Below are 24563 nucleotides of genomic sequence, written 5' to 3'. Positions count from 1 at the left end.
AAATACAATAAAAACAGTATAAAAATACAGTAAAAATAGAATAAAACCAAACACATACACAAATAATAACATCTTCCAAGATGTTGATGACCAGTAAGATGTTAACATATGGGAGCGTCTTCAAGGTGCCAGCCACCCCCAGGGTTGGTTGCCCTTTTTTCGCCCCATGCCAGTTGGCAGAGCCCGGTCTCGACTGCTTTCCGGAAGGAGAAGAGAGTTGGGGCCTGCCTCACCTCTGGGGGGAGGGTGTTCCATAGGGCGGGGGCCGCGGCAGAGAAGGCTCTCTTTCTGGACCCCATTGACGGGGTCAGCACGTGCCCTCTCTGCCTGGTCTCTCAGGTAACAGTCTACAGCTCTTCTTGCCAAAAGCGTGAGCCCCTCTTCTGCTGGAAGTGTGGTGCTGGCCATGGGTGGAACAATGGCATTTGTTTAGTCAACATTCAGATATGAGTCTTTGCCATGGCTGCTTCAAGAACTTGAGTCTCCACATAATGTGCATTTTGAGGGCGCTGAGTGGAGTGTTTGCTGATGCTTGTTCCCACGAGTGCTTGATGTACTCAAACCCAACGTGGCCACAGTCTTCCGAGGAGTTCACAGCTATGAGATATATCAGCAGAGCCACCCTGGTCCAACCAAGGAAAGCCCCCAGATGGACCACTTTGCCAGCCCCCTTTCAGCAGGGATTGCTGTGGGTCCGGCTCCAGGAGGGCCAGCGCCTCCAAGGGCGTGAGGCAATCCAGGTTCCCTTGAGACACCGCTTGGCTGGCACATTCAGCCACATCGGAAACAGTATTGTCAGAGTCCTGCTTCAAGGGTGCAAACCCACTCATATATCATCTCTGTAATTTAATTTTAAATTGCCAGTATCTATTATTATTCTTATTACAGTACAATAGTAATCTCACTATCTATGTTCAAACAATATTTGAATCGTTGCTTATGGTTTGATTTTTTTTTCCATAGATGCTCCCAGGCCCTGGGTTAAATAATCTTCTTCCAGCCTGTTTTGTTCCCCCACAAAGCAAACAAGAGCAACTTTTGAAGAGGAAAAAACAAACCAAAACTAAGACACGACATAAGGCGGGTGTTTTGAAACGAAGATCAGTGCTATTCAGGAAAAATGGGCAGAAGAAATAAAATCAGACAATGGAAACGAAACTAGAATTCCTAAAGTTAGGAAGGGAGGCTTTTAAAAGAAGCCTTAAAATCACACGATGCACCATACTCCAAACGTTTCAAATTCTGCTCTAGACGCGCCCTCGCGCGCCTCAGCCGGCTCATTCATAAACACACCCACACCCACACCCACACGCACACCCGCACCAGGATTTACAACCCCGCCTTTCTCTGCTGCGAACGAATAGTTCCCTCCTGGCCTTGCGCAGGGGATCCACCAGGGGGCTCCTTCTGCATCCACAGCTGGACCGCCAACTTTGGAGCCTCCTTGCTCCGGGTGAATGACATCACCGGCAGTCGGGCCCCTCTAGGACGCTGCACTCGCTCGCCTTAACCCTTTGAGGCTTCCAGGAGGCAAAGAGGTTGCAGGAGAGTCTTGCGGGGACGGGGATCCAGATGTGACTGTCTGGGTGAGTGCGGAGCCCTTCTCGTGGGAAGCCTCCTCTTGCGAACGGACGGGAGTCTTGCAAAGTGCTCGTCCAGCGTCAGTCTTCTGAGTCCTGGGGGGAGTCCCTGGCCCCATGTTCCCCTGCCGCCCCATTGCATGCACGTGCCAGGCAGAGGGGAAAGTATGCATTGCAAAACTCAGCAGGCAGGTAGGAAACGTTTGCAGGAAAGGATCCGCAAAGGGGCTGCCTGGCTGCACTGCACGAGGGGCATGTTGTGAGAGTCTCACTGCTACCCTTGGAGGCTGCCTGGACCATGGCGTACGCTTGCAACTTGCCTGCTTGGACCTGTGCTTTGCATCATGATGGGGCCTTGGCTGTAAGGAAGAAGCAACCTAAAATCCTCTTAAAAGAATCTATACCAGTGATGGCAAACCTATGGCATGCCTGTGAAAGGTGGCACGCCACAACATTTCGGGTGACACGTCAGCATTCACCAATACCCGACAACAACTGTTCTCCCTGTTTGAGTTACCAAAGAAACTGAGTTTGTTTTGCTTGTATTTCATTTTTGTAATTATTTGACGTTTCTTTATATAATACATAGCACCACACATGATTGGACTGTATTTATTTTTTTAAAAAATAAGTGAATATGTAAAGAATTGTTTCTATTTTGCTGGGGGAGGGAGGTGACACGCCAGCAAAGTCAAGTTAGGCATTTTCTGAATCTTTGATACACCGAGCCCAAAAGGTTCACCATCACTATCTATAGGGTATGCGTAGTCCTTGATGAAAGCTGAGCCTGGAAGTCTCACGTTTTCCCATACAGATCTCCCTGCCTAATACAATCACTGGTCCCTCATCCCAAATCTGCTCACCCCCAAAAATCTCTTCTGTGTTCTGATGGCAGGTCTCTGTTGACTATTGTTGTGTCTCTTCCCCCCCCTTAAATACACAACCTGGAAACATGAAGGTAAGGTACCTCTTGAGCAAAAAGGCTTGAAGGACCAGATGAGGCTTGTCCAGAGGCTATTCGGGCAACCTTTGGAGCTCCAGGAGATCCTGTGGCCCCATTTGCAGCTATGCTGGAGAACAAAGAAGAAATGGGGAAAGAACAGTCAGCAGGGGAAGAAGATGGAAAAGACCCTCCTGCTGCTTGGCTTGGGAGCTGTGGGGAAATCTGGGCAAGAACTGCGCAGAAGATCCTGCACAAGGAAACCATCAGTTCAGAGGTCCACTACCAGGTGGCCAAGGGGCCACGAGAGATTTGTAACTGTCTCCACCGCCTTTGCCGTCAGTGGTTGCAGCCAGAAAGGAACATGAAGGCTGAGATGGTGGACCTGGTGGTCCTGGAGCAGTTCCTGGCCGTCCTGCCTCCAGAGATGGAGACCTGGGTGCAGGAGTGCAGAGCAGAGACCAGCTCCCAGGCGGTGGCCCTGGCCGAAGGCTTCCTCCTGAGCCAGGCAGAGGAGAAGCAGCAGGAAGAGTTGCAGGTGAGGGAGTTTTAACCTAATATACAGTATGTCTCTCTACCTAAATTTTCTGTCATAAATAATATGAAGAGATGTTTAACTGTTTGGTTAAATTATTCCATTGCGCCTTCCTTCCAGAGAAATATATTTGCAATAGTTCTTCCATTGCCTCCTTCCTTTCCCTACTACTGGGCACTAGGGGCTGGGAAGTTAAGTTAATCCACTTCTCTTCATCTGCTGTTCTCTTATTTTCCCTTTTTTGATTCTCGAGATGCATCTGGACCTCCAGAGGCCTTTTTTGGAGTCCACCATCAAACACCCTAAAGGAAGGAGGGATTTGTCAGACCACTCACAGAAGCTACTTTTCAGGTGGGTCTCTGAGGAAGATCAAAATCAAGACACATCTGGAGGTAAGGGAAATGTACTCCAAAAGGCGGGTTTGCTTGTGTATAATATCATCCATATTTTATTAATTATACATTTTAAGAATTCTGTTTCCATCATTTTTGTATCCCTTACAGGGAATAGAATGATATCATTAGCCTTTGTGGGATCATCTAAGCCTTCTGAGACTGCTGAATCTCCAGCTCAGGTAGGAAGAGAACCATCAGAGAAGATACAGGAGGCCTCTGTTTCTTCTGGCGTTAATCTATAATATTGCTGTTCCTGAGCAACTTGGAATATGGAAATCAGTGTTTGATGCAATATCTAATCAATCATACCTTAGCTTGTCTCTCAAGATCAGTGTTGTCAGCACTGTCTCTCAAGACCAGTGTTTCTCTGCCTTGGCAACTTTAAGACGTGTGGACTTCAACTCCCAGAATTCCCCAACCAGCATGGCTGGTTGGGGAATTCTGGGAGTTGAAGTGCACACGTCTTAAAGTTGCCAAGGTTGAGAAACACTGCTCAAGACTATTGTGCAGATACAATGGAATGAAATATATTCTTATTAGGAAGTCTCATTCATTATTTTTTCCAAGTTCATCCCTTTCTCTCCTTGTCCGTAATCTAGTTTAAAATGAAGCATAAAGGTTCCTCCTTCACCATCCAAGCAGATTGATTAGCATTTCTATGGAAGTAGTTTGTCATTGTTTTGTTTTGTTTTTAATTTCCCTGTCTAACCAGCATTCTTGGGATTTTCAGTTGGTCCGCATATCAGTGCTCACCGAAACTGACCCTGCTTAGTTTCTGAGTATTTGAGATCAGCCCAATGTAGTTTGGTGTTTCCATCTGCTAATTAGCAGTTTATAATGTCAAATTTAAAAAAAAAAGTATTTCAAGAGTCAGGAAAAAATGCAGTACAGATACAATGATAGTTAAATTGTTTTATAATCAGTTTTAATAGATATATTATAAATAATGTATTATTTTTCAATAAGAATCATTTATCCACTTGGAAGAGAGCCAGTTTGGTGTAGTGGTTAAGGCATCAGGCTAGAAACTGGGAGACGGTGAGTTCTGGTCCTGCCTTAGGCAGGAAGCCAGCTGGGGGACCTTGGCCCAGTCACTTTCTCTCAGCCCTAGGAAGCAGGCAAGAGCAAACCACTTCTGAAAAACCTTGCCAAGAAACTGCAGGGACTTGTCCAGACAGTTGCCAGGAGTTTAGACTGACTTGAAGGCACCCCCCCCCCCAAAAAAAATCCACTTGGAAGATTTCCATTTCTTCTTTCCAAAAGTTCTTGCATAGTGTTGTACTATCCAAAACTAGTTAAAGAATCAAATTGGCTAAATCTATACCTATATCTATATCTACCTATATCTTAAAAAAGCATCATTTAAAACTCTAAAAAGAAAAAAAAATCTCAGTGCAGCCTTTCAAAGTTTGTGTAATTTCCTCCCTGGCTTTTCTTTCTTAGCTCCCATCCAGGTAGTTGTCCAGGCCACAGGTAGCTTCCCTGAATTATGAGGAGAAGCAGAAATTGGCTTTGTGTCATCTGCATGTTGATAGCCCTCACATAAATCCCCAGATGCGCCCTTCCAGCACCTCGTAACTGTGGCAGGACACCACAAACCATTGGCTGACCCCTTCCCAAAAAACATTTCCTCCTGTAACTGTTTGGAAGATTTGGAGCCACTGATCGGTGGTGGGTCTGAGGCCATTCTGCCAATTGATCCAGGATAGTAAGGTTGCTTTCACTGAATTGCATCCAAAATCCTGCAGAATTAGAAAAGATGAGAAAAGTGACCACAACAATGCCATCAGTCGAAGTTTGTGGGCTCTGCATATTTGTTCATATAAAATTCCAAACCTTGTAGAAGATGCTCTGATAATTTCTTGCAAATCTCTCCTTTTAGGGCTGGTGAACAAAAAAAGAGGACTTGCAAGTCCTTCCTTCACCTGTCTCTTAAGAGAGAAATCCCTTTTCCTTTTTCAGAGTCCTGTGTCCTTTGAGGAGGTGGCTGTGTATTTCTCTGAGGAAGAGTGGTCTCAGCTGAATCCTGACCAGAAAGCCCTTTATGGAGAAGTCATGCTGGAGAACTCAAGGAATGTGGCCTTTCTGGGTACGGGACTTTGCTCTTCCTTGAGATATTCAGAGAAAGCATTTTATGGTCAAATGTAACCTCCAGTTTCACATCTAAAGAAATCCCCAATTAGACCTCACCTTCGAGATGGAAAAAAGAGAAGATCATTGGTGATCCTTGGGTTATATCCATCCTTCTTTTACTTTCATATTTTTCTGCTGTAGTTGCGATTCTTGGGATTCTGGGTGAAATGCAGCAGATTTTCTCCATGCAAACCTGATTTTAAGTTAAGAGATCAAATGCTGTAGTTTTCTATCAGGAACCAGTGGTTATGGGAATAGGAGAATGCAAAGGCCATGTCAGGTAGTTCAAGATAAAGAGTACAGGATGGGGAGCAAATTAGATTTAGTTGGTTCTTCCTTTAGCATCAATAGTCCTTCCCCCTCCATTCATTTAAAAAGGTTGTTTGCCATTATTCCTCACTAACTTGAACTTGGCCCCTGCTTCCTATTGATAGAAATATATAAGAATTACTTTATTCCCTTAATCTCACAACACATGGATAGACTCAACCACAGTTTCAACCGGGAAACTATGAGCATTTTAGATCAAGCCATATTCAAAAATGCTAGAGAATTCCTGGAGGCTTGGCATTCAGACACACCAGCCATCAATAGACACATAGAAATAAACCACCTTTACACACCATTCAAAAGAGACAATGAAAAACCTAGAAAGGAAACAAAAAGACTAGAACACATCCCCTCCAGCAGCCAACATTCAGATAATCAGGGATCAGCACAAGACAAACAGGCAGAAAACAATACAACAATGCTTGATTAGGCACCATCAAGGAGGAAACTACACCCTCACCAAACTGGCAAGGCAAACTACTATATATAAACAGGCAGCAAACCCCACCCTCCCTTGCACTGATGATATTACCTAGTTGGGTAATGAAGCGTCCACACGCAAACCACCAAGCTCAGGGAGCACCAAGCACTCCACAGTTCAACCCTGAGCTAGAGATTCTCTTCTGTTGGAATAATTTTTGTAACAGCAGACGTGCACTCCTTTATTTTTGTTAAAGACAAATGGATTTTTCAAGACTTCTCCCACTCAAAATGCAAACTATCCATTTCTGTACCATGTGGTTTTCTATACATGATCATGGTACTAACCAGCATCATATTCCACATTTGATAATTCTTTGATTCTTTAAGGTTAATCAGGAGAACAGCCTTTAAAAATAGGGGAGAGTCATTTTCTACAGCTTGATCTTGCCACAATTTTGATTCTTTCTTTTTCTCCCAAGGAGCTAACGGGCAGGATAACACAAGTTACAAGGAACCATTCCCAGCCATCAGTCAGAAAGGAGGAAAAGAGAGGCTTGCAAATCGAACAGAACCAAAAATGCACATGGGAAACCAGCCCACAAATTGGTGTAAGAATAGTGTCACTTCCCCACATGCTGAAATTCAAGACTGTGTTGGCCAACGAGAGCACAAAGGAAAAATGAAGAGAAAGAGTTTAGGGAAAAGTGTAAAAATATCCAGAGATAAATTAGATTTAAGTAAATATTATAGAACTCATATCAAAGAAGAACTGTATCATGACAGGGAGAATGAAAAAAGTTACAATTGGCCTTTCATTCTTTCTTTATCTCAAAAGATCCACATAGCAGAGAAAACACATGAATGCATGGAGTATGGAAACAGCTTCTGGTGGAGGAATCAATTTACTTCCTATAAAACGTTCTACACAGGAGAAAAGCCATTTAAATGCATAGAATGTGGGAAAAGATTCCGAAAAAATGGTTCCCTTCCTTATACTTTTCCTAGAAGTCTCCACAATGGGAAGAAATCTTACAAATGCATGGTCTGTAGAAAGAACTTTTGCAAAAACAGTAGCATCTCTTCTATAAGGAAACACACAGGGAAGAAAAAATATACATGTGTGGAGTGTGGGAAGAGCTTTAGCAATAGCTATCATCTTAGTTCTCATAAAAGGATCCACACAGGGGAAAAGCCATACAAATGTGCGGAATGTGGAAAGAGCTTCAGGAACAGCAGTCACCTCATTTCCCATGAAAGAATTCACACCGGGGAGAAGCCATATCAGTGCACTGAGTGTGGAAGGAGCTTCTGTGAGCATGGGTCCCTTATCCGTCATGGAAGGATCCACACAGGAGAAAAGCCATATCAATGCACAGAGTGTGGAAAGAGCTTTCGTCTCAATGAGTCTCTTACTAGTCATAAAAGGATCCACACAGGGGAGAAGCCATACAAGTGCATGGAGTGTGGAAAGAGCTTTACTCAGAAAAGTAAACTTACTTCCCATAGAAGGATCCACTCAGGGGAGAAACCATATGAATGCCTGGAATGTGGAAAGAGCTTCCGTGAAAGTGGGTCCCTTACAATTCACAAAAGGATCCACACTGGGGAGAAACCATATAAATGCACAGAGTGTGGAAAGAGCTTCAGGTGGAGCAGCCAACTTACTTCCCATAAAAGTATCCACACAGGGGAGAAACCATTTACATGTATGGAATGTGGAAGAAGCTTCAGGAGGAGCAGTTTCCTTACTTCTCATAAAAGGATCCATTCTGGGGAAAAACCGTATAAGTGCCTGGAATGTGGAAAGAGTTTCAGTTCCAGCAGTAACCTTTCTTCCCATAAAAAGATCCACACAGGGGAGAAGCCACATAAATGCAGAGAGTGTGGAAAGAGCTTCCGTGAAAGTAGGTCCCTTACTTGTCATGAAAGGATCCACACGGGGGAGAAACCATACAAATGTATGGAGTGTGGAAAGAGCTTCAGGAGGAGTAGCAATCTTGCTTCCCATGGAAAGATCCACTCTGGTGAGAATAGATAAAAACATTAGATTTAGTTTGATCTGTCAGCGAACACTGCCTCTTCCTGGTCTGAACTGGGAAAGTTTGCTTGCTAAGAGTCATTGGGAGCCAGGCAGCATATAAATTTAATAAAAAATAATAGCCACAGAGATTGATTGATTCATTGCCTGATTGATTTATTTGTAGATAGATAGGTAGGTGGGTGGATGATAGACTCCCAAGATTCTGGCTGGTATGCATAGATAAAATCATATAAAATAATACTTATAAATCTAGCTAAAACTGGCATAATCAGCTACAATATGAAAACCAACTCCTCAGCATAACATCATCAAGTGAAAAGCCTCCCCCCCCCCCCCCCCAGCAAATGGTTTTTTACCACCTTATGAAGGGCCAGAGAGACAAGGGGCTGGCTTCAGGTGTGTGAGGCTTTTATATCACAGGAAATCAGGATCTGGAACATCCCCCTCAACAACATAGGAAGGACGCGTCTGTCGTCATAGTTAGGAACAGAGGCCTGTGCTTGGTGATGCTGAATTAAACAATCAAAATTATTAAAATTAATCTATAATTAGCAATTAAAAGAGGCAGTTAAAAGCTACGCTAACTCCTGCCCTTATCACCACTTGACTGGGCTACAGTAACGGGGTTGTCCTTAAAAACTACTATGAGCTTGGTCCAAAATGCAGCAGCCTGTGAATTTTCCAGGTCCTGTCATTGGGAGCGTGTAACGCTGCATTTGCGGGCCCTGCGTCTCTTACTGATTAGTTACCGGGTGCAGTCTAAGCTTCTGGTTTTTATCCGTAAAGCCCTTTGTGGCTTGGAGCCTGGATATCTGCAGGACTGTACACCAGTAAGGTCCAGCCCACCAATTCAACTGCGCAGAGAATGTACTGATGAGCCTACATTTTCAGGTCTGGGGAGATGAACCGAGAAGGCGCTGTTTTTCCACATTGGTGCCAACCCTGTGGAACTGCCTCCCTATTGAGACCAAGCTAGTCCTCTTCCTTTTAACTTTTTGGAAGCTTTTAAAGACAGACTTGTTCTTTCTCATTTTATCAAGCCATCTTTATTTTGCTATTTTTATTGCAATGTTCTGTTTGGGTGGTATTGCTTTACCGTTTTATAATTATATTACTTGTGAATGTTTTATTTGGTTTTCTAGTTTATGTAAGCCGCTAAGAGTCTCTGGATTGCAACAGGGTAGAAATGTGGACAATAAATAACTAAATAAATAGGAGGTGACATATGGGTGGGTCCAGGCGATGGTGAATTCATCCTTGAGGGAGGGAGTGTTTTCAGCTCCCTTTAAAGAGGAGCTGGTGCACCCTCTCCTCAAGAAACCATCACTGGATCCCACCATATTGGACAATTTTCGTCCAGTCTCCCACCTCCCCTTTCTAGGGAAGGTGGTTAAGAAGGTGGTGGCATTGCAGCTCCAGAGGATCCTGTAGGAAACGGATTATCTGGACCCTTTTCAGGCAGATTTCAGGCCCAGATTTGGGATGGAAATGGCATTGGTCACACTCATGGATGATCTCTGGTGGGAGCGGGATGGGGGAAGTGCATCCATCCTTGCTCTTCTTGACCTCTCAGCAGCTTTCAGTACCATCAACCATGGTATCCTTTTGGGTTGACTTAGGAAGTTGGGGGTGGGCGGCAGAGTTTTACGCTGGTTCTCTTCCTTTTTCCAAGGTCAATCTCAATCGGTGTTGATCAGGAGTGAGAGGTCCAGCCCATGGCCCCTCCATTGTGGGGTGCCACAGGGTTCGGTACTCTCTCCGCTCCTTTTTAACATCTATGTGAAACCACTGGATGAGATCATCCACCACCATGGGATGAGGTATCATCAATATGCAGATGATACCCAGTTATACATCTCCTGGGTGACTTGAGTGATGCCGTGACCACCCTTTCACGGTGCCTGGAGGCTGTGGGGATCTGGATGGGTGCAACAGGCTTCAGCTGAACCCTGGTAAGATGGAGTGGCTGTGGATTGGAGGCCCCTCTGTCACCATCTTTGGTTTTGAACGGGGTTGCACTGTCCCAAACAGACCTGGTGTGTAATCTGGGGGTCCTCCTGGACTCATAACTCCTGGTCGAGGAGCAGGTGGCATACATGGACAGGAGGGTCTTTGCCCACCTTTGTGTGGTGTACCAGTTACGTCCTTTCCTGGATCAGGAGGCTCTCCAGACATTCACTCATGCACTGGTCATCTCTTGGTTAGACTATTGCAATATGCTCTACATGGGGCTACCCTTGAAGAATATCCGGAAGCTACAGCTGATTCAAAATGCAGCCGCATGAACAATCTTGGGTGCCCCAAGGATGGCACATATAACACCTTTGCTGTGGGAGCTGCATTGAGTGCCAGTTTGCTTCTGGGTCCAATTCAAGGTGTTGGTCACCTTTAAAGCCCTGCATGGCAGGAGTCCAGGTTACCTGAGGGACCGTCTCACCCCCATGACATCAACCTGTCTCACCTGGTCAAGCAGAGAGGGCATGTTGTGGACCCCGTCAGCACGAGAGTCTCGGCTGGCAGGGCCCAGGAGGAGAGCCTTCTCTGCTGTTGCCCCTGGCCTTTGGAATATTCTCCCCCCAGAGGTGCGGCGGGCCTGTACCCTCCCGGCTTTCTGGAAAGGACTAAAGACCTGGCTCTGCCAGCTTGCATGGGATGATAAGAGCTCTAATCAATCCTCAGGGTGGCTGGCGCCCTGATGATGCTCTCTGAGCTACTCGCCAATTCCATCAATTCTTGGAATTTATTATTTATTTAAGACTGCTTTTATATTGCATTTTAATTGTTTTTATCTGCTCTGTAAACCGCCCAGTCATTTTTTAACAAGATGGGCGGTGACAAATTTGATAGATAGATAGATAGATAGATAGATAGATAGATAGATAGATAGGTATGTGCCTTAAATTTGTAATTAATTTTATTTTCTTTTTGTCCAAAGTAAGGGATTCCCAGGAGACTGAGGATTATGATCAGTTAAGTGGGCTGAAATCACAAACAGTCAAGCCTGAACAGTGAAGAGAGACTTTTGGAAATCAGTGAGAACTAAAACTAAAATAAAATTAGGAAAACCAGACAAAGAATGTAAGGGAGAATTACTCCACTTCTGAATGTTCTGCAATCTAGGAATTCCTCTTGATGAAATAGGATCACAAAGAAAGGGGGACTGGCCTGTGTATGGAAAAGACAAATCAGACTCATGCTCTGTGGATGCAGAATATGGAACTTTTTCTACATCCTAATATGGATGCAGAAATTATGGAATATTTTCAATCAAAGGCTTCCTCTTACTTTATGTCGAAGAATTCATGGTGGAGAGAGATCATATGAATGTAAGGAGCATGGAAAGAGCTTCAGAGGAAGAGTTCCCTTCTCATAAAAGGAGCCACAATGATGAGAAGCTCTATAAATGCATATGGAAAAGGCCTTTTTCAGGCAGCAGAGCCAAATCTCACTTTTCTCTCTTATGACAAGGGCCAGGACAAAAGCTAAACTGGATTTGACTACATTTACTGTTAAAATGACATGACATTGATTAAATATAGTTGATATGTTTACTCTCCTGTCATGAATAATCTCCTTTTTCAATGACATGAAAAATTAGAACGAGGTGACAAACCTTGGAAGTTTTGGAGGTAATATTTGATAGTTTCAGGATCACATTCTGGCTTGAAACTGGTTATTCAAAGAACATTCCGCAATGGTTCCTGGTCAGACTGGGAGAAGGCTACAGATTTTGCTTTTAGGTCAACTTTTTTATTCAGGAGGTGGAGCAAAATCATACTTGTAGACAGAAAATTGGGTGGGAAAGCAGTTCTCTAAAAATCAAATTCAGAATTCAAAAGAAATTTGATCAGTAAGTAAGTGACAAGTTAACGCTATTCTTACTTTTTGTTGTTTTAAACAAGACTTCTTTTTTATCTGCATTCTTTGTTGCTCCAACCGCAGCTGAATCTATTTCTCCATTTGTCTTTCCTCTTTTTATTTAATTCATTTAAATCAAGGTCGATTCCAGCCTTAATTTCGCCCCCTTGTACAATTTCTGAGATAACTTTTTCAGACTCTAGGATGCGATTCAAGGGGCTGGTTATGACCGATGCAGCCCTACGTGGCATAGACCTGGTTATCTGAGGGATCTCCCCTGGTGTCTGCCTGGCTGATTTGCGATGACAGGGTTGGCACCCTCAGTCAAACCATGCCATTTGCTGGGACCCCAGAAGCACGCCTTCCTTACCACGCATGGCACCTGCCCCTGGAACGAGGTTCCCTGGGGATCGACTCCCGCCCTGTTGGTGTTCCGGAGGGCCATAAACACTTGGCTGTTCTCCTAGGGAGGTTGGTGCCCCCTTTGCTGGTGGGATGTTTTGGGGTTTGACAGGTTCTCCATCTTGCTCTTTTCTAGTTTGGTTTTTGTCTTATGTCTGTTATTATATTGTTTTTATTCTGTTTAGTGTATGGAGAGCTGCCCAGAATCACTTTGGAGTTGGGCAGCACGAAAGTGAACTAAATATATACACACACACACACACACACACACACACACACCTCAATAAAATATTTAGCTGCAGTGCATTTTGTTAGAGAGACTTTTTGATCCAATGTTTTTCATCCAGAATCTACCCTGGAAGGGGCTTCTCCACCTTCCATCATCAGCTGGGATTCAGTGGCAGGGGTGCCACAAGGACCTGAAAACAGGTCACAGGGGTTTTTTGGTTTGTTTCTTTATATGAAGACGACCATAAAAGTTGGTTGGGTTTTTTAAATTTTTAATTCCTCACCTCACAGTGTGCTTTGCACCCAACCCCCTCATCCTGGCCCCCCGGAAAAGGCACTCTCCCACTGCAGAGGCCCTTTGCGTTGCCCTGAGAACCCACCAGGGGGCTCCCTCTATAAACATCAGGATTGGCAATCTTCAGAAAAGAGCTGAGCATGCGCGGGCTCCTTCGCCAGGACAGGTCCTTTGCTGCATCCAGAGATGTTTCGGAGGAAGTGAGTGACATTAGGGAGAGTCTGGCCTCTCTAGGACTCTGCACTCTCTCGCCCTGCCCAGAAGGCAAAGAGGCTGCAGGAGAGTCCTGCAGGCAAAGAGATTCAGACGTGACTCCCGGGTGAGTGTGGAGGTTTTCTCCTGGGAAGCCAAGAGGCCTCGTGTTGCAAAGGGGAGAGAGACCTTCAAAGTCTCCATCTACGTGCAGTCTTTGCAGGGGGAAGTGCAAGTTCCTATGTTCCCCTGCCGCCCCTTTCCATGCACGTGCCAAGTAAGGGGTGAAACAAAACCAGCCGTGTTGCCACGTGGAAAAAGGCCGGGATGGACAGAAAGGAGGAGGAGGAGGGATGGGGAAAGGGTGGTGGTGCTTGCATCGCAAAACTCAAGTAGATAAGAAGTTTTTCAGGAATGGAGCAGCCAGCGGGATTCTGGGGCTGCCTTCACACAAGGCTGGACTGGACGGGGGGTCAGGTCACTTGTCTTCCAGCAGGTTGTGGCTTAGGAGGCTTTGTGAAGGAAGACATGTCGAGCTGTGGCCCGGTTTCGTCTATGGGCATGTATTAGACTTGATGCAAGGAAAGAGAAATGCAGCCCCCCCTAAATACGCAGTGAGTTGTGTTCTTTATAGAAGCAGAGCTTGAAGGCCCCCTCCATCCAGCCACAGGCCTGCTTACCTGCCTAGGATAATCTCCAGCCAAATCTCTTTTGACCTTAAATTGTTTACACCAACCCTAGCAGGTTTTTGTAATTCTGCAACTTTTTTTCAGGTCTAGAAGTTGAAAGCCTCTTGTCTGGAGACCAAAGGACCCCCTAATCAAAGAGGGCTGAATGGCCTTGAAGAACTTGCCCAGGGCCTCTTTTGCGATTCAGTCATATGAATGAAAAGATCTTTGGGGTTCCTAAACACCCGTTGGCCCCGTTTGGAGCTATGTTGGAGAACGGAGAAGAAATGGAGGCACATTACTCAGTGGGCAAGGGCTCTTGGAAGGGGAGCTGTATGGTAACCTGGGCAGCAGCTGGGCAGAAGACCCTGGAAGAGAAAATAATCAGCTCAGAGGTTCAGCGCAGGCTCTTCAGGAGCACCCATTACCAAGAGGCCAAGGGCCCCCGAGAGATTTGCAGCCACCTCCACCACCTTTGCCATCAGTGGCTGCAGCCAGAAAGACACACAAAAGCTCAAGTGCTGGATTTGGTGGTCCTGGAGCAGTTCCTGGCCATCCTGCCCGCAGAAATGGAGACTTGGATCCGGGAGTGTGGAGCAGAGACCAGCTCCCAGGCGGTGGCCCTGGCCGAGGGCTTCCTGCTGAGCCAGGCGGCGGAGCAGAAGGAACATGTAGAGTTGCGGGTGAGAGAACTTCATTCTGAGAATTCTGAATGAGTCTTCATGTTATAAATAGTGAATCTGAATTATTACATCTCTCTCCACCATAGTTTTCTGGGATTAATAAGGAAGATGTTTAACTCCTTAGATAAATTGTTCTGTTCTCATTTCGTGGGATGTATTTGGGGCAAATGTTCCATTACTCATTCCATCTCCATAGGGAGCTGCAATGTTGTGATCTGAGAGCAAGAATCCCTTAATTTCTTTTCCTTTTCTTCCTATTTCAGGTCCAGACACCCTTTGTAGAGGAGGTCGTCGAACATCACAGGGGAAGTGGGGATTTATCAAATCTGCCTCAGGAGCTGCTTTTTGGAGGGGTCTCTAAAACAGAACTATGTCAGGATACTGCAAAAGGTAAGGGAAAGTCCTTTAAGGGGTATGAAGTTGCCAGAGAGAGTCCAGCTCTCGCTCTCTCTCACTCTTCTGGGCCTCTTGTTTATAATTTCTCCCTATCTTTTATTAACTGTATCTCTAAAAAATCTGCTTCTACCACTTTTTGTTTCTTTCACAGGGAATAGATCTATGTCACTGGCATTTTTAGGATCATCTCCTTTTTCTTGTGGATCCAGAAGGGCAGCTGAATTTTCAGCTCAGGTACAGGGGAAACATCAGAGATGATGTGGCGGGTTGTCCCTGATTCAAGGTGGTACAGATCTTAAGCAGGATACATGCTAATCTATTCCACTAGAAACAAGTTTTATTAAAAACTACCTTATTTTTCATTATAAAAGGAAGATTACTTAGCATTTTCTAAACTACAATTGGTGTCTCTATCCTATATCTACTATTTTTCTAGGCTGTTTTAATCTTCTAAACTCTATGCTATTTTCTTCATTTATTCCTATTCTGACTTTACTATTCTTCCCGTGTCCATACTCTCTACTTCTTTTCTTTACTCTCTGTGCTACCTTCAGTTGTATGTTAATTCTGTCTATCCTGATGCCAGTCCTACATATGGTGATCCAGCTGCTACTTCTTGTGATTAGTCTTTGGTGATTTGTAAACAAAGAGAGACAATTTGCAAATCCTTGCTGGGACTGTATGTTCATGGGAAACTCTTTCCTTCTTTAGGGTGTTGTGTCCTTCAAGGAGGTGGCTGTGTATTTCTCTAAAGAGGAGTGGACTCAGCTGGATGCCCATCAAAAAGCCCTCCATGAGGAAGTCATGCTGGAGAATTCTCGGAATGTGGCCTCTCTGGGTAAGGAGAGGTCCTCAAATATTGTCTTGTGTGAACCTGCTCTTTATAGATTTTGTTGAGCTCTTAAACTGGTTCTGGTAAAGCTAAGCTATGGCTTTCTTTTTTCTGCTTTTTAAACATAGATATAAAAACAGTGGAATTTTCTTTAAGAAGAAATCATGAAGATAAGCAAATTTTTTTGAAGGTTTTTACCCACTGATAATAATAGAAACTGTCCATTGCAATACCATGAAATATCATATAGAAAATTAGTAATAACCAAGTTGAGATCAAGCTATTTTGTTTAGACCAGGGTTTAGAAATACTGCAGTCATTGCTAAAATTCTAGTAGATAATTCACAATCACTTTGTATAGTTTGACTTTATTTCCTTTCTCTAGCCTTATTACAGCTGTCATTCTCTTTTTTCCTCAAGGAGGTAAAGGGCAAGAAAATGAAAATTGCAAGGAGATCCTCCAAACTTTCAAGCTTGAAGAGGGAAAAGGGATGTTTGCAAATCAAATGGAACCAAAAATGCACGAGGAAAGCCACTCAAAAAATGGAAGGAAACGAGGTTCTTCTTTTCAGTGGCCTCAAATTCAAGATTTATTTGTACAACCAAGCCACCATCTTAAAAGTAAGGGAAAGTGTTTAGGGAAAGGTGGAGAAATATTCCAGGATATATCAGATTTAAATAAAGCTTGCAGAACCCTAACCAAAGAAGGGAAGTATCAGTTCAAGGAGGATAGAAAAAGTTGCAATCGTACTTTTGCTCTCTCTCTGCGTGAAAGAGTCAGCATGGGAGAAAAACCATATAAATGCATGGAATGTGGAAAACACTTTAGCAATAGCAGTTCCCTTACTTGCCATAAAAGGATCCACACTGGAGAGAAACCATATAAATGCTTGGAGTGTGGAAAGAGTTTCAGTAGTAGCAGTAACCTCACTGCTCATAAAAGGAGCCACTCAGGAGAGAAACCATATAAGTGCCTGGAGTGTGGAAAGAGCTTCAGTACGAGCAGCAGCCTTACTTCCCATAAAAGGAGCCACTCGGGGGAAAAACCATATAAATGCCTGGAGTGTGGAAAGAGCTTCAGTACAAGCAGCAGCCTTACTTCCCACAAAAGGAGCCACTCGGGGGAAAAGCCGTATAAATGCCTGGAGTGTGGAAAGAGCTTCAGTACAAGCAGTTACCTTACTTCTCATAAAAGGATCCACACAGGAGAGAAACCATATAAATGCACAGAGTGTGGAAAGAGCTTCAGCAACAGCAGTAGCCTTACTTCCCATAAAAGGAGCCACTCAGGGGAGAAACCCTATAAATGCATGGATTGTGGAAAGAGCTTCAGGAAGAGCAGTAACTTTTCTTCCCATAAAAGGATCCACACAGGGGAGAAGCCATATAAATGCAGGGAATGTGGAAAGAGCTTTAGTCAGAGCAGTGACCTCATTTCCCATAAAAGAATCCACACAGGGGAGAAACCATACAAATGCATGGAGTGTGGGAAGAGCTTCAATACCAGCAGCAACCGTGCTTCCCACAAAAGGACCCACACAAGGGAGAAAATTTATAAATGGATGAAGATGCATTTTAGCAAAAGCAGTAGCCTCTCTAAACATAGAAGGATCCATACAGGAGAAAAACCATATAAATGCATGGAATGTGGTAAAAGCTTTAGGAAGACCACTACTTTTATTTCCCATAAAAGGATTCATGCAGTGGAGAAACATTATAAATTTCTGGAAGGTAAAACTGGGATCTAAAAAACACCATAAAAGGTTCCATTTAGGAAAGAAAGCGTATCAAGGCATGGACTATGGAAAGAGCTTTAATTAAAGTTCTCGTCTTACTTCCCCTAATTCAGTCCACATAGCAGAAAAACTGTACAACTGCATGGAATAGAAAAAGAGCTTCTGTTAACATGGGTCCCTTCCTAGTATTGAGAAGAAACAGTGGGGAGAAAGTATACAAATACATGGAATGTGAGAAGAGCTTCAGTAGAAGCATTGGACACGCTGTCCCATTAAGGCTCCATAGAGGGGTGGGAATATGTGGTGCGTGGAGAGAGCTTCAACAGAAAGAGCAACTATCCTTCCCACACAAAGGACACCATAAATGGATGAAGTGTGGAAAGTGTTTCCATACATGCAGCCTATAGCTTCTCGTTAAAGAATCCACAGTGAAGAAATTGTATAAATGCACCAGCAGTGGGAAATGCTTAGATTCCATACACATTTTTCCCTCGAAACGTATTCATTTGTTACAATCTAGATATGTTGTGGATGGATATGGTGATGCCTTTTTTTCTTGGTCATTGTCTTTAGTGTTAATAATAACTCATGGCATTCTCTTTAATAACATGTTAATGGATTGGCATGTTTTGTGTAGTCCAGAAAGATTTAAAAGGATGGGAACAGAAACTGCAGCTTTTATGGAAACATTTGGTAGACAAGATTTAGGTGGGTGGCCATGCTAAGTGCTCCTACTCCTAGTGTAGCAGGTGGAGGCTGTGTCCAGGGGCATCCCACCCTCCCAGGATCATGAAGCCCTGTCAACAGTGACTCATGCCCTTATCAGCACGTGCCTGGACTTCTGCTACACAGTCTCTGTAGGACTGTCTTTGAAGATGAATCAGAAGCTGCAGTTGGTGCAGAACTTATCCTTTGGCCCCTGCACTCGCTATCTATGACATTCCAAATCCAATTCCATTGCTCCTTTTTACCTATATAACCCTGCACCGCTGCACTGAGTTATCTGAGAGAGCACATCCTCCAAAATTCTTCCATTCTGTAAGCTCCTCAGGAGTCCCAACCGAGAAGTAAGGGGTCCCAGTAGAAGCAAATATGTGTAGCTCAGGGTTGAACTCCGGAGTCCTTGGGGTTCTCTGAGCTTGGTTCTTTTCTTGCAAACGTTTTGTTACCCGGCTAGGTAACATCTTCAGTGCTAGAATGGGATGGGGTTTGCCCTCTTTATATACAGTGGCATGCCCTGCCAGTACTGGTGGGGGTGGGGTTTTTGTTTTGTTTTATTTTTTCTCTCTGGTAGCTCCTTGATTAGGATATTGTTTACTGCTTATAGCAGAGATTAACATCAAGATTATCACCAGACATACAATCAAGCAGTGAATTTCCAGGATGTTGAATATTGTCTTCAGTTAAGCCATCCTGTGAGATTTTCAGTGCACAAATTATAATTACTTAGAAAGGTAGATTTAATTCAGCTCCTCTTTGGGTTTTGAGTTATCTGAGTCATAGTTCTCCCTTAGGCATGAAAGTCGCCTGGCTGACTTTGCACCAGTCACTCACTCTCAGCCCAACTTTTGTTGTGGGAAAAACAAGGAGGAAGGAGTATTATGTATGTTCGCCCCTTTGTGTTATTTATAAAAATAATAAAGGTGGGATAAAAAATCTAAAATAAGAATGTTCATACCCAAACTGGAAGGAAAATCCATAGCTAATTTGCAGCACTGGATTGCTAATATGTGTTGCCTGCCTACATTTGAATTACTGTGTTTTTTGTTTTGTTTTTAGCAAAGGCTCAAGGAAGGAGACTTTAGAGCACAATACTAAATGTTTTTGGAGTTGTTGTGTTTGTAACATAATTTGCCATGACATTTTCTCTGTTTTCTTTCCTGTTTTAAACTTATGATGATGATTAAGTATGAAATTATATTATCTCATCTGTGTATCCTTTGTTCATTAGTTGTGGACAGTAAAAGTTTTAAAAGTTGTATTTTATTTACAATTTGGATTTCTAAGACCACCCAACCCAACAGCAACTCTAGGAGGCATACAAATAATATACATTTTCCTTTGTTATTAATCCTTTTTACTAACTTGTAACTTCTGTGCTTCTGTGTTGGGTATTTAAGACTCCTTTGAGGCTCAGTGAAGCTTCCTCTCCTTTGGTCTGTCATCCTTATCCAGAGTTATTCCAATGCATGTTATTTATATGTTTTTTTTAATTATTTGTAGCAGAGGAATATAAGTATCATCCTAGATGGAGGGTAAGACCTAAATGTTATTGTTAAAGTGTTTAATAAATGTGATCTCTATACTTGATTTATGTGAGTCTTGTTAGATTTATTGGAAGAGGGAGAAGTACAGATGCTGCCTTGATCTGATGAAAAGGCGGGATATAAATCTGACAAACAAATGAAATGTATAATTAAATACTGTATCAACATTATTTTAGTATATAAAGGCCATAGTTGATGGGCACTTAGTAGAAAAAACACCATTTCCTATCTTTCAATGATTTTCTTCCACTGTGCACTCTTTCCTGGTGCATTGGTGTTCTCAACCACAAAGTGTATGGTGTGTCAATGTAAGAATTTATGGATGAATGTTTTTTTTAAAAGGATAAAGAATAGGAAGCCTTGTGATGCTGTGCAGAACTTGAAATGGTACCTGCCTGATGGGCCTGGTCAATGTGCTTCACATTCAGTTTCCTGACATTCCCTTCCAAAGCCCTGAGTCTTGGCACTGACCATTTCAGAAAGGATTATATTTCATATTAAAATGATGAGAGGCACCACCCTGCACACAGGGGCAAAGGGGCCATGTGAGGCTATTCTCAATGCCCAGGAATTCTGGCAGCAAATGTATAATATCAGGTACCCAACAACGTATTTAGTCAGACTTTTTTTTTCTCTTGCTTTTTTAAAAAATTACTTTTATCAGTTAATTTTCCCTATCTTTCTTCTACCTTCACCTAATTGCTCCTTATAATAATGATGGCCTGTTAATAGACATTCCTTTGCACAGAAAACTCTATGCATGATTAGTAGAAGCCGCAGAGTTTTTGTAAATATACAAAAAAAGGGAAAGGGCAGACTTTGGGGGGTGAAGCAGACTTTCACAAAAGTTAGAATGGATGCAGCCCTCAGTCTTTCTTTCCATATAGTGATCCACACAGGAGAGAAGCCATATAAATAGATGGAGTGTAGAAAGCTTTAGCTGGAGAAGTGACCTTTGTGGTAACCTGAACCATGTGCCATACTTGCCACATTAAATGGACCCACGGGTTTTGATGCTTGCTGCCGAAAATGGCTTTCATCAGCTCTTACATGGCACTTCCTAGTAAGATACAGTAAGTACTATTTACTGTTATTTATTTATTCAAATTTAGTTACTGCCCACATGGCACTTCCTAGTAAGATACAGTAGTTACTATTTATTTATTTGAATTTATTAGCCACCCAACTCCAGCAGGGAGTTTTCCACTCTGTCTATATTTGAAGCCTCCCTTTGTTCCTTCAATTTCTTCAGCAGGTCAAGCAAGATATCGTGCCAAATGGACCTTGCAGCTTAATCAAAAGATGATAGAGGACAGTCTACAAAAGTGTTGATTGGCCCTCATGTTGCCCAACCCTACTCAGGATCCTCTGGATCTATACAAAGCTCTAGTGCAAAAGCTAGAACCTTTATTGGCTTACAACCCCAATTTCTCGGTTAAGCAGCCTTCAATTTCATCAAAGCCATGGTGTGATAAGGATTATGTTGAAAGTAAGAAAGCCCTTACCTCTGCTTATCATCTTTATAAATCTGAGACGGGACAATAACACAATGACCCTTGAACATCTTCTTGCCCTCAAAAAACAATATAAGCAACTAGTGGACTATAAGAAGAAGAAAGATATAAGGACCACCTGGGAACAACGTATTCAAGCAGCCAAGGGAAAGAACTCCACTCTTTTCTGGCACTTAATACCTTACCTGGTTTTCAGAGCTTCTACCCCATTGGATTCTTACATACCTCCTGATGCCTGGGAATTACATTACCAGAGGATATATGAAGATCCCTCCAGTGAGCCTCCAGTTCAAAAGATGGAGGAATTACCTTGATGGCTCCTGGTATCTGTGCCTGAAATTAAGTTCCTTATTAGTCATCTCAGGAAGGAGAAGGCTCCTGGAGCTGACCTTATTCCCCCAGAACTATTGAAGAATAACATAGAGTGGTGGGGTCCAATCCTGACTTCGCTCTTCACTTGTACTGATACCACCGGATGTGTCCCCGAGGACTGGGGCCTGCCAATTATAGTTCCAATCTTTAAGAAGGGAAAGAGAGATGACCCTGCTAACTATAGGCCAATTAGCCTGCTTAATATAATCAGCAAACTTTATGCTAAGCACCTCCACGATAAATGTAAGAACTGGCTGGATCAGGAAAATCTGATAGAGGAAGAGCAGGCCAGTTTTAGAGAAGGTAGAGGCACCATCGATCAATGTTTGGTCCTACAGCATTGATTGAAAAATATACAACCAACAATGTGGTATCATTGTATGCTGCCTTTATAGATCTTAAGGCAGCCTTTGATTCTATATCCAGGACCAAATTATGGGAGAAGCTGGAAACCTCATCAATCGATCATAGGCTTCTCTATTTAATACGAGCCCTACACACCAATATGACTCTTAAGGTCAGGTGCAATATGCAAGGGTTTCTCTCGAAGCCTGTTAAAACTCAAAAGGGGGTAAAACAGGGATACCTTTTGGGCCCCTTGCTTTTCAATTTTTATATCAATGGTATGAAGAGATGTCTAAACAATCCAAATTTCCACCCCCATAAACTAGGAGATTGTAGCACTGCCCTGCTGCTTTATGTAGATGATGCTGTAGCTCTTTCCAGAACACCAACAGGTCTTAAAAGAGCTCTGAGAACTCTGCAACAATGATAATCTGGAAATAAACTATCAGAAAACCAAGATTACACCATTTGCCAAAAGGCTGAAGTTCTGTTCATGGAGCATTAATGGCTATAGAATAGAACAAGGGACTTGCTTTAAGTATTTGGAAGTAGGCATGCATGCCACAGGCTCAAGGAAAGCCCACTGTGAATATGCTGCTGCTACTGGACAAAGATCTGCTGATGCCACCCTCAAATTTTTCTGCTCCAAGGGAGGACATTATGTCCAAGCTGCACTTAAGCACTTTCAGGCTAAGCCACTAGCCCAGCTCCTTTATGGGACTTTGGTTGGCCCCCCACCTTGTTTCATCTCCTTGGAGAGGCTACAATTTAAATTCATCAGAGCAGTTCTCCAGATACCTCACTGTGTCTCCAATGCACGTTTATGACTGGAGACAGGTATGATAAAAGTTGAGGCAAGAGTGTGTCTGGCTTCTATAAACCTTTGGTTAAAGCTTAACTTTTATCCTCAAGGCCTAGCACCATTAATTCTCCAGGACAACTTTCAATCCACATGGATCAAGGCTGTTGAATCTAAACTTTTAAATTTAGATTACTCTCCCTCCTCGGTTCTTAAGATGAAATATGATCAGGCAAAACAAACCCTGAAGCAAAGGATAAAGGACATGGAGCGGCAAGCAGATCTGGGGAAGGCCCCCACCTTCCTGTCACCAGTACACAACAGATATACTGACACTGCTGCCAGCCACCTTACACAGCTAAAAACACCGGCCGTCGGAAAGCTTTCTCTCTTGCCCGAAGTCATGCACTTCCCTCTGCAGTATTGGATGGTAAATGTAAAAAAGTACCATTGGCTGAAAGGTTTTGCCGCTGTGATTCCAGAGAGGTGGAACTACAGAATAGGTTCTTCTTCGCTGCTCCTTTTATAGAGACATTTGCACCAGATTCATCCTACTTCTGATTAGTAGACATCCTGGTCGCTCAGACTCAGCCTGCACCCAGCTGCTGCTCATGGACAACTGCCTCTTGTTATAGCGCACACGGTTGGGCTTGTGCAGTAGCACAGATCATCCGCCGGACCCCGCTGGGCCAAATTCCCACCAGCCAAACACATTCTACGTAGCTGCCATTCATTTAAATTTTAGATATTATCCCCTTTTTTTTTTTTGGTTATTTTAGATGTTGTTACACTTTATATAATTTTAGTGTCTACTTAGACTGCATCTTGGACCTCACTCATAGATGCTAGTCAGGTTGTTTTATAAATGCATTTTAACTTTGTCTTAAATTTCATTTTATTTAATTATCTATTAGGATAGGTATAATATACGTTCACAGAGTAATAAATGGAGCTGAAAACTCCAAGAGACCCTTCCCAGGTTGTAAGAGCGGGGGCTCCTCTACTCACACCAGAATAAAGCGGGTTATTTCCCCCTCACAGACAGGCACTTTTCCCTCACGTTTCTAGTCCAATAAATCAGCTTTACATTCACGCTCCGCCACTCGGCATCTTGATCCGTTTTCGCTGTTTCCAAGGAACGCCCTTTTTCCTCCGGGGTCGCGGCCTCCTCCGCCCTTCGCTTCCCCGCGCGGCGCACCCCCTGAGGCGAAACGCCGCGACCTCCGTCGGAGGGCCGGCGGGGCGCAGAACCGCTCCTCCCCGCCCTCCAAACCTTTTTGCAGCCCCCGGCTGGGCAGGAGAGGGCCCGGGAGTGGAAAGGCCCCTCCCTCCTACTCCCGAGCCCATCATCCTTGCCCTCCCGAGGCAACGGCCCCCCTCCCCTGCAGCGCGCAGAGGCGCCACCAGGGGGCCTCCCCAGTGCGTGCCCAAGGGAAGAGGCCGCAGGCGAGCCGTTTCGGAGGAGGGGCGTCCCCCGGAGCCTGACTCTCTAGGACTCTGCGCTCGCCTGCCTTAACCCTTTGAGCCCTGCAGGCTGCAACAGCAGCAGCAGCAGCAGAGACCACGGGAAAGTCCCGCAGGGACGGGGAGGCGTCGCGT

At 43.9% G+C, this 24563-nt stretch overlaps 2 protein-coding genes across 3 annotated transcripts; both read left to right on the top strand.

The window, feature by feature from the left end:
- The first annotated feature begins 1511 nt into the window (after positions 1–1511).
- On the top strand, positions 1512–11919 carry LOC103050973 (uncharacterized). The gene is made up of 7 exons (XM_088151323.1): positions 1512–1586; positions 2539–3058; positions 3309–3447; positions 3559–3629; positions 5413–5539; positions 6816–8360; positions 11313–11919. The coding sequence occupies exons 2-7, from the start codon at positions 2648–2650 to the stop codon at positions 11387–11389; spliced, it is 2370 nt and encodes a 789-aa protein (XP_088007449.1). The 5' UTR covers positions 1512–1586; positions 2539–2647; the 3' UTR covers positions 11390–11919.
- Positions 11920–12722: 803 nt separating this feature from the next.
- Positions 12723–23881, top strand: LOC148214462 (uncharacterized). 2 transcript variants are annotated; one of them, XM_015890432.3, is made up of 6 exons: positions 12723–13479; positions 14126–14703; positions 14967–15093; positions 15251–15333; positions 15811–15937; positions 16352–23881. In XM_015890432.3, exons 2-6 carry the CDS (start codon positions 14233–14235, stop codon positions 17677–17679), a joined length of 2136 nt encoding a protein of 711 aa, XP_015745918.3. In that variant the 5' UTR covers positions 12723–13479; positions 14126–14232; the 3' UTR covers positions 17680–23881. The 2 variants fall into 2 exon arrangements, with proteins under 2 accessions (XP_015745918.3, XP_088007489.1); XM_088151363.1 differs by lacking the exon at positions 12723–13479 and adding an exon at positions 13718–13966.
- Positions 23882–24563: the final 682 nt, after the last annotated feature.

This window comes from Python bivittatus, unplaced genomic scaffold (genome assembly GCF_059951505.1).
Source record: "Python bivittatus isolate LINGU-HERP-01145 unplaced genomic scaffold, Pbiv_v1 ctg000650_np1212, whole genome shotgun sequence".
NCBI lineage: Eukaryota > Metazoa > Chordata > Lepidosauria > Squamata > Pythonidae > Python > Python bivittatus.
Note: the sequence above shows the minus strand (reverse complement) of the source record. Positions and strands in the feature narration are given on the sequence as shown.